This window comes from Microchirus variegatus, assembly GCF_963457635.1.
Source record: "Microchirus variegatus genome assembly, chromosome: 4".
In the NCBI taxonomy this organism is placed as follows: domain Eukaryota; kingdom Metazoa; phylum Chordata; class Actinopteri; order Pleuronectiformes; family Soleidae; genus Microchirus; species Microchirus variegatus.
In genome coordinates this window covers 26,567,089-26,582,086 of record NC_139805.1, presented here as the reverse complement: position 1 = coordinate 26,582,086, position 14,998 = coordinate 26,567,089, and the positions used below count along the sequence as shown (strand labels likewise).

The window sequence follows — 14,998 nt, the reverse complement described above, 5'->3', positions numbered from 1 at the left end:
TGAATATGTATTGTTTCTTCTATTTTGATGCTGTTGTTTGCACAGAACGATACATTCCAATGCTGATAATATAATATTACATTGGATATGGTCAACTTCTGACAAAATGGAAAACACATAATGATGATAAACGGAATAATAATAATGAGTAACATGTTTTAAAGATGTGATCTTGATGGAAAGCCAGCTACAGCACTCCCACCTCCATTCAACTCCTACATGTAAACTGACATTTCATCTGCTATCAGCACACGCGCATCAACGCGTACGTCTGCTGCTGTCATCTCCTGCCTCGTTCCAAGCTTAGCTTTATCAAACAAAATATGACCCGCTTTATTATTGTTATCATGATAAGTTGCAGAGTTGAAAGTGTAAAAGAACTCATCTTCCTGCATGCGCCCACCTACTCTCTCTGTGCAGGGGTGAGAGCTGTGATCTGAGCTGAACTGAGTCTCTTGTGTTATTTTTTCTTTTTTTTGTTCCACCTCGTATGTTTCCCGCTGTTTTCTCACTTTCACAAGCAAAGCCACATCACTGTCTCGTTCGTTACATGTGGTTTTACACCTGTGACGTTCTTTTGTCAAAGCTGTTGCTTGCGAAGAACTTGTCGAACGCAGCCTGATGTCAGGTGCAGAAAACGGTTCTCGAGTTTGTTGGAGTTTGATGGCGGCCATGTTGTTCATGTCAAGTATCATTGGATGATCTGTGCTGACTCAATCATTTCTCATATACTTTTAATTATTTGTTCAAGTCATTGTATGCATGTCAGCTTGTTAAAATGCCCCAACACAGAAACATCCTAACACATAGTTTTGTGTGTGTGTGTTTGGACCACAGGTTCAGTGGGCGGTACCCAGTCTACTTCACATTCGCTTTGTTCACAGGTTTCAGAGTTTCCCCTCGATTGAATCAGAAATTCCCACCGCAAAGTTGAAATGGCAGACGCAAAGAAGCATGTTCGATTTCCACGAGACGTTTCCTGCTACTATGACTTTCTTGTAGCGATAGCAATTAATGTCCATGACAGTTGTGACTGAATAGACACGGACTGAAGACTGTGTGGTGTTGGCTATAGTGTTTGAAGATAATATGTTCATCTAAATAAATTGTTTTATTTTTGCCTTTCACAACAAATTAGACCATTTTTGCAGTGGGTTTGGAACGGTTGCGTTGTGTTTGCGATCCGATAATGAAAAAAAGTTTCAAACCCGCTTAATCGATGATCAAAATAGTTGTCGATTACTTTAATTGTTTCAGGTTTATTCTTCTGTAAAGGCTGTGCGTCAAATCCGCTCAGTTGCAGAAGGTCACAGTGAATACACAGCCCTTCTATTCCCGCATAAATTCTACAGAATTTGGCATGAGCGGGAGAGGAAGTAGTAAAATAAAACATCCGGTTTACTTTTCAGAATAAAACATCATATTTCACTTAACTCCATCACTGAAAGAATCCCTGCAAACCCAGCGTTCTCCTGTTTATTCGGTCGGTAGAAATACTGGTAGAAAACCTAGTCTCGTGACTCCAGTTGTCCGACATCACATCACGCAAGTTTTGATTTATACAGCTCAGCTTGAGCGTTTGAAGCTAATTTTGAATTGAGATTGACATTACCTGGTGTTTCCTTTGTATTTAATCTCATGGCATTATGGCACAAATTTGAGCCCAGCGTTTCTATAGAGAAACAGATGTTGATGGAGATTGCACTTTTGTATGGTGTCATGTGCCGTGAATGTGACCTGACCTCACAGCGAGGCACATCAGGAGCTGATTTAACTGGACACACACAGAGCCCAATGAGGACTTGACCTCAGTGAATGCATTGAATGCTAAAAAATTATGTATATATTGAAACCGACTGCTGTCATCTGCAGGGTAAGTTTGCTGTGATTGGCTGGATTGATGGTGTAGGACCATTCGTTTTTTACACAATATTGTATGCATTATATTGGATTTCATGGTTCAGATTTTGGGGGAAATCAATCATCTAACCACTTTATTTTCTGCATTTTTAAGAAAGTCCTAAAACGACATTGTAATGGATCATTCTCGTGGTTTCAGACGTTTGTTTGCAGCCTCTTTTGTGCAGGAATTGTATCCAGCAATTTGGTACTGTGGGTTCTGCAATAATGCAGTCATGCAGACTGTTCAGAAGGACTCAACTCATTGTTTTTTTGCAAATTTTATCATTTGATACAGTTGGGGTTGCACTCTCTGCTTTAGCTCATGTCTTTTATAGCATTTCAGCACTCTATAATAAATCTTATAGATTACTCTTACAGCTGGAAAACCAGATTTAGCGTCTGATTTTGGCCGTATATATACGTCACGCCGAGGAAGGGTTCTGTGGTATAGTCTGCGGAGTGTCTGGTCGGCTCAGGCCGGACTTGTTTTTCTGGCATAGTGAACAACAGTTTCTCTCATTCCTGTGCTGTGGGCGTTTTGGCCTGGCCAGTGAAACGGCACTAGTGGCAGCTGGACAGGACCCACTCTGTGCTCCTCCATCAGTGACCGAGGGAATAGAGGAGGTGGCCACAGGAGAGAGGAAGATAGAAGGAAAGGAGACAGACAAGGTGACAGAAGACACAAAGCTGTATCAGGGCCAACGTTGCTCTTCGGTCGTCGTAGGTCGTAGGCTTGATGGCAATGGCATATGTGACGGATTAGACATCAGCTGGTTTTAACTTGATAAAATAACTGACTTAGCAGTGACAGCTTTTGTCTGTTGCTAGGTATCGTTTTGAAGGTTTTTCCATACAAACATTGTGGATTATTACAGTGAAACTTAATACGTTCTGGTCGTAACTGGTAGTAAAAAAAGATATAAATCCTTAAATTTGCAATGGAAGGAAAACGTATCCACTGTTTCTAATTAACCTATTTGAAAGTAGTTGAAAGGCACAGTGATTATTTTCTGTACTTTAGATACTTTTCTAAGAAACCAACAAAGCAAGAGAGTTTACAACTAAACAAATACTTCAAACTACCATATGTGATTCTGGCTGCTACTAAATACATGCTTTTATTCGTCTTTTGCACGACACGCAATTGTCACAATTGTCATCTCGCTGCTGCTGTACTTGTACACTTTAGCACGTGACAAATAAACCTTCGTGAATATAGGTTGTGTAACACAGCGAGTTAGCGAGGCTGTCGCTAACAGAGGGTGATGTTGTGAATTAATAGCCAAACTATCGCTAAAATAGTTTGGCTATTTGGCTACTAGTGCTGGGCGCGTTAACGTGCATTAACGGCGTCAACGTTAACGGTGTTGCGGCACGTAAACATGACGTCACGCGCGTCCTTTCTGGTCAGTCGTCATAAAAACTTTGTTGAGTTGTCTTTCATCTCCCTGGCCTATGGTCTGTTCTGTTTCTATGATTGTATTGTAATGTATACTTGTTGGAATAAAGCTTTATCTTTTAGAAAACGTTTGTATACAGTGCACATGCTTTTTCTGCACAATCCATGTTCTTCTCAATTCTGGCTGCATGCACTTTAGTGTTTAGAGTCGTTTTGGCGGGTTTTGTGTGGAAGACGTCATTTCTTGAAACAATGTCATGTTTACGGAACATTGGATTGGGGGAAAGTTCTGTTTCTTCGTGGATATAAAGCCTTAGAGATGCATAAAGACCATTAAAAGAAGTAATGTTGGGCTATTGTGATGTTTCATCTTATTGGAATATCCGGGAAAAGTTGGAAAACCACTGATATTCAGGGTCCAAATGTGACAGACGGTACTCAAAGACAACAGCTAGACTGGCTACTAAAACAGAGGCTCAGTAACAATGTGATGTCACTCTCTGCTGAAGTCATCCATAAAAAAAGTGGTATAAATCAGTAAAGATATACTATTGTGATGAGCAGTAAAACAAAGACACATCAGTCTGCTTCTTATCTTGTCATTGAACACGTCTCCCTTAAATCCTTTAACCAACATAATAAGGCTTAGAGGAAAGGTCACAAAAACAGTTACAGGAGTAATTCTTAGGGGAACACAAATGACTAACATTACATGAGGTTTGGCCAAGACTTCGAATGCCTTACTCTTCTCTTCATGTGGTAAACTTTTATTTTTTTTCCCTCCTCCGTTGGATATTTAACCAGTTAGAAAATCAAGTCTTTGGCCAGAGAATATAGTAATCTTTTGGCAGCCTCCCAGAGAGAGCCAAGTTTTTCTTTGTTTGTCAGGCAGTTGTTTGTTATTCTCCATGTGTGAGGGGGGGAAAAAGTGAGCCGCAGTGCCCTCGGACCTGTTTGTGGGAGTGAGGAGTGATGACATGGTCGGCGAGGGGAATAGGCCTCAGTCCTATGGGAGGAAAGGGAGGGAGGAAGGGAGGAGGGGGGGCAAAATAGTGATGCACAACAGGTTTTTGCCATTAAAAACTGTGCTGTTATCACTGTACAGGGAAATCACTGCCATGTTTGAATTAGGGGAGTAGGAAAATCATGGTGCGATTGATTCTTTTACCTTGTGTATCGATTTGGACTGTGGTTTTTTGTTTTATTAAATCCTTAACTATGACAATATATCTAATAATAGACTATTACGGGAAATAAAATCATACTAGAAACTACCATTCAAAAGTTGGGACTCACCTATACCATTTTTTGTGTTTTCCATTAAAACACACTTTTATTCATCAAAAGAGTTGCAAAATTAATAGAAAATATAGTCAAGGCTTTGACAAAGTTAGAAATAATGATTTTTATTTAAAATAATACTAAAAAATTTCGTCAACTTTCGTCAGAGAACCAGCAAAACTGTTTTCAACTGTGCTAACATAGGGTTTTCAAGGGTTTTCTAATCATCCAATAGCCTTCTAATGCGATTAGCAAACACAGTGTACCATTAGAACACTATACACATATGTACATATTCCATTAAAAACCACTCATTTGCATCTAGAATAGTTGTTTACCACATTAACAATGTATAGAGTGTATTTCTGATTCATTTAATATATTCATTGAAAAAAAGTGGAAAAGGACATTTCTAAGTGACCCCAAACTTTTGAACGGTAATATATGTTCCTTATAACATCGTCACCCCAGTGTTGGATCATAATGTCATATTAATGCCAGTATGCAGTCCTATTTCTTATTAGACAAAGAAAACTTTAAATTAAAAGCAGCAGCATTATGTAAACTGAGTCATGTTAAGCATGATTCAGCAGAATACTTGGAGCTGTTTATGCAATGAATCATGAACATGTTGGTAACTGCTTAGTAGTTAAAAAAGTTAGACAGAGGTTTGGAGATCCAGAGTTGGTATCTGTGGGTTTTGGAGTAAACTTAACAGGCAATAAGAGGCAGCAGCGAAAAGTCCAGGTTGAGACATCTGTGAAGGGCTCAGAAGACAAATATGGGAACAATAAAACATCTGTGCTCCTCTCACTACAAGGAGAAAGGGAGTCATGCCATGATCTCTGGCTTTGTGCTGATCTAACACGGGCTTATTGGACAGCGTGGAAAGTGAAAACAATGGCTATGTGTTCTGGGCAAAAGAAAAATAAATAAATACTGCTGAGGCACCGTGTTTTTTTGAGTCAGGCGTGGAGAATTTAACATTGTTATCGAGCTGTCTTTCGCTAATTGTTTCCAAATGCTCCATCTGATTGCGATTGGCAACCTCTGTGTCTTTAGCGTGATGTGTGGGGCCTCGACGGGCACTAAACCCCCCCCCCCCCACCCCGCCGCCGCAGAAGTTCTGTTAGCGTGCACACATTTCTAAAGAAAAAGGTGCTGTTTTTGGGTGCATCACTTCAACCTCACAGCTGTGTCTGTGCGGCCACGACTCCATTTCACATACATACTTGTATCTACACGCAGGTCTTAAGTGGGTCATACAAACATGAGATGGAAAGGAAGTTTGCGCACACAGCTCTGAGGTTAACCACCTGAGAGCTTGTGGCTGAAGAATAGGAAGTTCCAAACTCATGCTAGAGCTGATGTAGACGTGTTCCTGTAATGCAGTAAATATTAGTAAATCTAATAGATTTACTAATATTTACTTGACCATAGATTCTATGGTCAAGTCAAGTTGTCGAGGCAGATCAGAGACCTGGGCCTCAGTGTCCTGAAATCGTGCTGCTCGAGAGCTGCTCTGTTGGAAGGAGGACAGAGAAGTATCAGATCATGTATGAAGTATACATACATGTATCAATTATGATAAAGTATGATAAGATGCTATATAATAGCATAGCAAGTAGAGTAAGTGTCAATTCTGAGTATACGCTATATACTGTATATACTAGGAAGGGGCATCTCTTGCAAAAATGCTATTTGATTAGTCACCTGGATTATTTGTCAAATATACTAACATTCAAAACTCCAGCTCATGAGAGCTAGTGACAGGAATGCAGGGTTCACAATGTGTTGAGCCAACAGGAGTAGTGAATGAGATGCATTCAAGAAACCTCTGTAGTCCTCATTGGAGTAGAAAGACTTGTTTTTATAAATGCAATTGTTGTGATTGTGACCGTAACTTGACTTTTGATAACCAAGCAAATAAACAAATACTTTTGCCCATGCCTAATGTATACATCTTTATCGCCAATACGTCAATAACAGTTGTCCACACGTGAGCCTGAGGGAGCTGCACATGAATTTACAATTCATTTTGGCACAAGTTATGATCTTTTATGTCATTACGGGAACTGTTTATACATGGTTGTGGTTCAAATTGTGGCGGGGGCAATTTAGACAGTGGCGCCTTGCCACGGTGGAGATGATTAATGGGAAACATTGAGTTTGACCAATTTTTCCCATCATCATTACAGTTCTTGAAAACATTTTTTTAATAGAATTTGATCTTTAAGACCTAATCAGTCTGAACGTATAAACACTGTCTGGAAAAATGGAAACTTACAAACCCCTGAACTAGAAAAAAACAGGAAATTGAATACCACGATTTGTAGAAAAAAAACATGTAAATGAGTGGCTCTGTATTAGAGGGACCTACAAACCTACATTACAGGAAACTGACAGAAAGAGATGAATGACTTTGTGCATTTGTATAAAAATAAGCATTAGCTGATCCAATTCTTGGTATCAGTGGATGTGATATCAGATGTTTTCTTCAGGTACCTGTTTTCTGAAACGTTTTTTTAGGACAACACTGGTGATGATAACCATTTCCTGCTCATGGTTGTGGTTAGGGCACATGCTCAGATTGTGGGACTTTCCATCACATCAACATGTGCTCGAACTTGAACAGTTTGGTGGACGTCGTGCAGACATGTTGCTCTGCATGCTGCAAATACACCGGATCGTCCTCGTGCCGTTGCAGACTAGACTTTTGCTTGCTATCCATTGTAAAATATGTCACCATTAGTGATTTGTCATAAACAAATTTGATCTTGGAGGAAATATTTAATTGTGAGTGCGGTAAATTTACACATAAACCTGATAAGCTGATGAAAACATAAACTGAGGTAATGATCATTTCCTCATATAGATGAAACTCCACTCTCATCCCTGCTTGAACACCGCTCTTCTGCCTCCTTTTCAATATTTTCATGATTCTTTTTTTTCCTCCCCGTCACCACAGGGCCTTTGTCTCGCAGTCCGTGTGAGCTGCTGCCAGTGGGGATGACACACCCGGTGCAGGCCACGCTGAAGAGCTTCACTGCCCTGTCAGGCTGTGCAAGCAGAGGCACCACCAGCCTCCCGCAGGAGGTCCACATCATCAACCTGAGAGGACACGCAGCGGAGGGACCAGACAAGAGCCTGGCAGAAGTGAGTCACCTCCAGTGAAAGAAAACTTCACTATTCTCTACCACTGTAATTAAGAATAAAACAATTTTAAAGCAAGAAATAGAGAGCCAGGGTCACAAAACTAACACTAGCATATGGATAAGTTTATGTGCTTTTTTTCCCCCCAAAAAATTCTGTCAGCACATTTCTTGATACTGCTGCTAAAATCCTCTCGTTGGCTCTTGAAACCACTCCCTGTCTTCAGGTGTTACACGGTCCTGTCTCAAGGCTCCGACTCATCACAGTTCGCCATATTTTCAAGGTGAATCACGGGCCCACGGCCGTCAAATACGCTGCGTCTGTGTTTTTAAACTGTCCCGAGTTTCCCCTTCACCCCATCAGTCAGTCACAGCAGTGTGAGGAGCAGCATGTACAGACTTGCTGTTGCAAATTCTGCTGCTGATGTCGGTTCAAACATTGCCTGTGCTATATATCACACATCCATGCAGAGTATGTGTGAATATACTGGATCAGCAGGGAAACAGGGGACTCGTCATTACTATAGAAGACAATTGTCTGTGAATGTTCTCTGTCATCCAGGTCATTGTGTCTTCAGAAGTATAGATACAGACAGCTGGACATTTTTTGAAGGCATTCCAAGAAGAAACTTCTTTAGTTCTGGAAGAAGTTGCTTATTGTGCTAACTCTAATGTGAAGTAGTGATTTTAGACCTCTTTTTACACCAAAAGTTTAACTTATTTTAACAATTGTTTTGTGTTTGATGTTACAAATGCCACAATACAACTGATGAAAGTACCATGAAGTCATTTTAAAGTACCGTACACTCCCCAAAAGTTTGAGCTCACCTATACAATTTTTTGGGTGTTTTCCATTAAAAGTCACACTAGAAACATTAGAAACACAATGTACCATTAAAACACTGAAAATGGGGCTCTATATACCTATGTTCATATTCCATTAAAAACCAGACGTTTGTAGCTAGAATAGTCGTTTACCACATTAACAATGTATAGAGTGTATTTATGATTAATTTAATGTTATATTAATTGAAAAAAAGTGCTTTTCCTTCAAAAATAAGGACATTTCTAAGTGACCCCAAACTTTTGGACAGTAGTGTATGTATATATGAGATTAGGAGGAAAAAAACAGATTACTAACTAAACCCTGACTTTGAATATACATGTAAATATATATATTGTAGTCTGACTGAAATTGTACTAAACTGAATTCCTCAAAGTCAGATTAGCACACCCAGATTGGATTGAAATGTTCAACTGGACTCAAACTGCTCTAGAATCTCTATATTCCTTATATATTTCACTTAAATCCCTCTTTCAAACTCAGCAGCAATTGAAGGCCTTTAGGTTAGCCAGTGGGTGTCTGTGTAAATGTAACTAATGTGTGACTCATACGTGGTGTAAACAATTAATCCACATCACATGTAAGATCTGTTACACATAGTGTAGAGTGGGTGTCAGTGAGTTGGCATTACAAGGAAGAAGGTACTTTCCCTTTCTCTGTAGTACCTCAGACAGTTTAGTCCTATCTTATAATTTACACACAAGATATTTATTTAATTAACACGCGGTTTCAGTTCTCATTCCTTCCCTTCGCACAAAGGTTTCAAAAGTGATGTTTTTTCGCGTTATCTGCTCTTAAATCAAAACATAGGAGTGCACTGTGCTCTTCCAAGTAAGAGGGCTCTGCTGTGTTTCATCTACAGATAATCCTTGTGTCAAGCTGGATTATGGTGACACAGAAATATCCACACACAAAAATCACAGTCAAATCAGGTTTTGTCTGCACCTGTTTATAGAAAGAATAAGAAAAAGAAAAGAAAAATATGGTCTTGTGCGTTCCTAAGCTCCAAGCATTATATAAGATCAGCCGTCTTTAAGTGGCCAGATATGGAACACATCGCTGAGTTGAATGCAGTAAGGATTCCTTTGTTTTTGCTTCTAAATACCTTTTAAAGCAATGACAGCAGCTTGCTTGCTCTCAGGAGAAAATTCTGCAGGTATGAAGCAAATACTGGCTCTTAAGTTCTAACTTAATAAGTACACTCTTAGAAATAAGGGTTCCAAAAGGGTCCTTCTACAAGGGCTGAGGTTCTACCTGGAACCATTTGCTTCTGAAAAACCCTTTCCCGAATAAAGGGGTTTTCAAAGGTTCTTGGTAACACTAATGTTTCCAGTAAGAACCATTTTGATCCAGAGATCCCTTTAAAACCCCTTTCCTGAATAAAGGGTTTTAAAAGGGTTCTTAGTGGAACCCAGGTGGTTCTACCTGGAGCCAAAAAGGGTTCTCCCATGAGGACAAGCCGAAGAACCTTATATGGTTCTACTTAGCACTTTTATTTCTAAGAGTGTAGGGACACAAAGGGCCTTAGTAGTTTCTTATTTAAGTACTTTGGCCTTTAACTATAGAACAATAAGGTTGAGAGTTTTTGTCTCGTCACATAAATGAATTATTTTCTTAGTCAAACCTCACCTCCATGGTCATCTGAGTACTTATGTGGAGGAGGAGGCAGTAATCCAGCTGTCTGGTTCCTTGTCTGCAGCCTTGGCTACAAAAGGTCACTTCAGCTCTGGGTGAGACGAGATGACCGTGCAGGAGCTCTTATCGTGATATAATCCCCCAAATAAGACACAGACACTGTGCCCACTCGAGCTTTAGTCCTTGATTTTTCCACCTGAGAGGAGGACACAGAACGACTTGTTTGTACGCAAGGAGCCTCATCTTCCTCCTCGTCCTTCTCCTCGGTGATCAGCCTTCACCTAGGCTGCGTCTGAGAACACACGGTGCGTCAGACGCTTTCATTGACACAATCTGCCCATGATCTTTCGTGACAGGAAGCTGTGATAATGCAGTAGGGAAAAAAAATGAATTACTGCTTGAAACGAAGCGGGGTTCAAGATCCCTGCCAGATATGGGCAAGGCTCCTCTCACCCAGAAGGAACCACCGCGCTGCGCCTTTATTCTTTGTCTTTGACAAATGTGAGTCCACAGCATGAGGCCTTTTCCTTAATTATGAATCAAAATGAAAGGAAGTGAAGTCGGGATCCAGGAGGTTTGGAAGGTTTTCTGAACTTACTTCCTGAAAACAAACCATTTGTTCCAAACCCCAGAACCTCTGACTCTTAAAGGAATACTCTGCTGAACAATGGGGCTTTGTGATAAAATCAGTATTGTTGGAATATATATATCTATACAATAAGCGTATAGAAATTGGATAAACTTCTCATGCCATTCATATAGCCATATGGTTTCTCCCTTATCTGCTTAAAAGTGTGCCACTTTCACCATTACTAAGGATTTATAAATGTTTATAATGTATAAAGTACGGTATTTTGTAGATTAACATCCCTAGACACATATAAATCTTCATAACCACTACATATATGCCTAAATATGGTTTAATTTCAGGGATTTATAGGTTGGCCATATAGGGTCACTATTTAGCAAGCATCAAATCACTGTTGGCCTTTGTATCTAATGTGACATAACATCTTATTAATGATTTATATATTTTTATTAACCCAATTAATAACCAAGATTCAAACTAAGCATTCAAATTCAAAAGACTATAATATATTAAGCTGAGTTAGAGGAATTAAAATATATATTAAAATATTCACACTGGAATATTTCGTCCACAGTTGCCATTGAGGGCGCATTTGAATCAGTTTTTATCTTATGATTTGGAAACATGCAAATGGATTTCACTCACAGTAATGGGTCTTTTTTCCTCTTCTGTTTGCTTTGGCACATGGTTCATTTGCTTATTTTCTAAGTCAGCAGAGAAGGAGCAGTAGGAGGAGGAGGAGGAGGTGCCTGGTCAGTTGGTGTGATTATGTAGATTTCGCCTGACTTCTCTTCACCTCTGCTGATGGTCGAGGAAGTGGTGTCTGGGCCACAGAACAGACTGTATATGGCTCTTTCTGAGCGATGACCTGTTGAACAGGAGGAGCCTGTGGCTGAGCTCGATGTGCACCACTGACTTCTTAGCCCTGACCCAATAATAGGGAGGGAATAAATCAGCTTCTGTCTGTGTGTGGACTAATATGGATGAAGGGGGATCACATGGTCCATTTCAAATTCATCTGCACACACACACGGTGATCGTGCAGCTGCGACGTGTGAGGCCTGCTTCAAGTCTCCTTCACCACCATATGTTAAAGTTGCGTAAAAGACGCGAGAGCAATGAATGGTTTCCGGCCAGCGCCGGTGAACCCAGCCTGTGTGGGTATTAACCGAGGGTTATCCGCAGAAAGAGATTTACAGCTGGACCTGCACTCAGAATACACACATTTGGCTCTCGGCCAATCCCCCCCCCCGCCCCCCCCCGGCAAAAGCTGAAGCTGTGTTATTAAGTGCAACAGAACACCTCAGTAGTGACTGCACATGGCATTTAAAGGGCTCGCAGTCACCGTAGAATAACACGCCAGGAGGAGAAAGTATGATAATCATTCATTCAGGCAGCTCCAAGTACCCACAATAATATTTTGGGTCGAGTGAAAGCCATGTGTTCACGTTTGCTCAGACGACGGCGAAGCATCTTCGTGTTTGAAGCAAAACAACGAAACAAATTAGGGATAAATAAATAAAAGTTGCCTTGAAACACTTCTCTTTGCTACAGGTGCTGCTGATTTAAATGATCAGCGAACAACAGCTGTGCAACAGTGACTCTTCTATCAGCACGAGAGCACGATAATTGTGTAAATGAAGTGTTTCCTTACAAAAACTGAAGCACAGCTGCCTGAAAAGTGAATCCAGCTTTTATTGTTGTACGGCTGCACCATGATAACATCACTCGTTTATATCATCGTCTGAAGTTGTCACGATAGCGTAAAGTCAGACACTTTCAAAGTTGAATTCAGGATGAAATTGCTTTTATTCCTCTCCGTTCAGATTTAGAGCTCGTACATGCTGAGGCGCGTGACTTTCCCTCACTTATGTGATTGATTGTTCAATGATGACATCTTTTAAATCAAACTAAGAGTTGTTTTTCATACTCTGGATTTTTTACTCATCAGTCCTTTCAGACAGTGGGCTGTTTGCTTTCATAAACGATGACAAGTATGGACAGTGTCTGTATCTGGACGAGGCATTTTTCAGTGTTTTTCACATTTGTCTGAAAATGAAGATGATTTCTTCAGCTTCACTCGTCCTGATCAAAGTAACAGAAGCAGACTTTTCATCAAGATACCGATGTGGGTCTCCAAAGTGAGTCGGGCCAGGTTTGAAAGACTCTTAACTTCTACAATTTGAGTAAAATGAGCGATACCTGCAGTAGAACAGACAAGAGTTACATTGATAGTGAGCTGTGCCACGTACAATATTTTGAGCAAATTTTCCATCCAAACATTAAACCCTTGAGGCAAAATATCTAATCGTACGTTGACGATTGACCTTAACGTGTTGGTGTTTTGCCACTTTAAGCTCGACCAAAACAATGACCTCATCCCTGCGTGCTGATTTCTTTTCCTCTTGCCCTGGTTTGACCGTGTAGGTATCATGTTTAAACATTTTTCCACATGTTCATTGTCTGTCACATGCCAAAGAGAACGAAAGGGAGGGGGGAGGCTTTAGCACCCTGCTAACATCCACCGCTTCACATTTGTTGATGAAGATCTTGGCATTGAGGTAGACACTCTGTGTTCCCAAGTTCAAATCTTTGAGTAAAAAATAACTCAAAGAAGCAGAAGGCATGTGTCTGGGCGAACTGTCTGGTGATAGGGTGGAAAATAAACAAAAAAGGGGCCCGACGATAATCTTTGAACGGCCGTCTTTCTTTTAATCAGTTTACCATAGGCAAACATCAAACAGCCACTGGCTCTGAATCAGGGTGAGGCAGAGCGGCGGATTGTTTTATCAGCTGGAATTCGCAGATATCTTTTGACTGTGTGAGTGACAAGCTGGAGGAGCTCAGCATGGAACAAACAGCTGGTGAGAGCCGTGTCAGATATGAGTCGAGCTCGCACACGAGACAAACCTGCACACCAGGGCTGAACTTTCTCCATAGATCTGAATGCACTGCATAATACAGGCAGAGATGCAAGACCTTCATCCATTTAACTCATTTGTTGGAAATATTAACTCTAAAGATTGAACATTTGCATATTGTTGCAGACCTCGAGTTAGGATTAAAAGATGGCTGCCCATACCAACACTGCTACTCTTACCGTTAATAGCATGTCTGTCATAATTGTTTAACAGTAACTCAGTCGTACACATACTAGCACTGTTCACATTTTTTCCATTCTCATGCAGTTATAAATAATATATATTGTTGTCCAGTTTGTGACTCCGCCTATCACACCCCCACGACCCTCATGTAGAGGATAAAGCGATAGAAAATGGATGGATGGATGTTTCTATGCTGTTTTTGTCCAATGTTGTTATCAACTGCTATTGCTAACAATGGCAATTTCTTTGCAATGCGGTGAATCAAAGGTGACCTCACTCCCCGCTCCGACTTCCGATTTCCTATGTATATGGAACACAGCAACGGAAAACAAGGAGCCGCACTTGCAGCTCATGTTCCTATAAATGTTTCCTTTGACTGATGTGCGACGACACTGACGCGTCATATCGTTCCATTCATTCATCTCCCTCTCTCTTACACCCACACAGACCATCTAAGATCGATGTTGGTGGTATTTTACTTCTGCAAGACTCTCAGTTTAAGTTTGGTAGATTAGCATTAGCTTGCTAGCACCATTCTCTAGGGTGGGTGTGTTGTGGTGGTGACCGACAACATGCTCCAGTAGAGCACACTACACCACAGTATAGTATATTAGTATTCATTTTACAGTAGATTTATATTTTTCAATAGGGTTAGTTAGTAATAATTGAATAAAGTCTGCCTTGCCATTCATTATTGTATGTGTATGAGTAGTTATTATAAACACCGAAGTGATCCAATTTACTGCTAAAGAGAAAAAGTGGCACATGCAGAATATTGATAAAATTCTCTGTAGAAAAATAAATTCAACATAATCACCGTTTGCCCTTCTGACCTCATCCTCCTCACCATCTTATTTTCTTCTATGTCCTGCTTGAGATTTCTATCCTGAGGCCCCTGTCTCTCTCTGATGATTTCCAGGCTGGTTTCTTGCCGACTGAGTTCTTGCACACTTGATTACCATCACAGTTCAGGTGGCATCCCCACCATTCCTTAAATATGTGGGTGGCACTGATAAGAGCCCCCTCTGCCCCGGCTCCACTTCTCTCTCTCTACACTCTCGGTGATCCCGAAAGAACCAAGATCCAGACAGA

The 14,998-nt window shown here is 40.6% G+C and overlaps 1 protein-coding gene across 1 annotated transcript in view; it reads left to right on the top strand.

The window, feature by feature from the left end:
• tgfbr3 (transforming growth factor, beta receptor III) overlaps nt 1-14,998 on the top strand; it is a gene marked incomplete at its 5' end in the record, with an annotated part of 71,247 nt that overhangs the window by 13,895 nt on the left and 42,354 nt on the right. Inside the window, one exon of the mRNA XM_083888261.1 lies at nt 7,551-7,738. Within this exon, the coding sequence (XP_083744387.1) occupies nt 7,551-7,738 (188 nt within the window). The remainder of the gene's footprint in view (nt 1-7,550; nt 7,739-14,998) is intronic.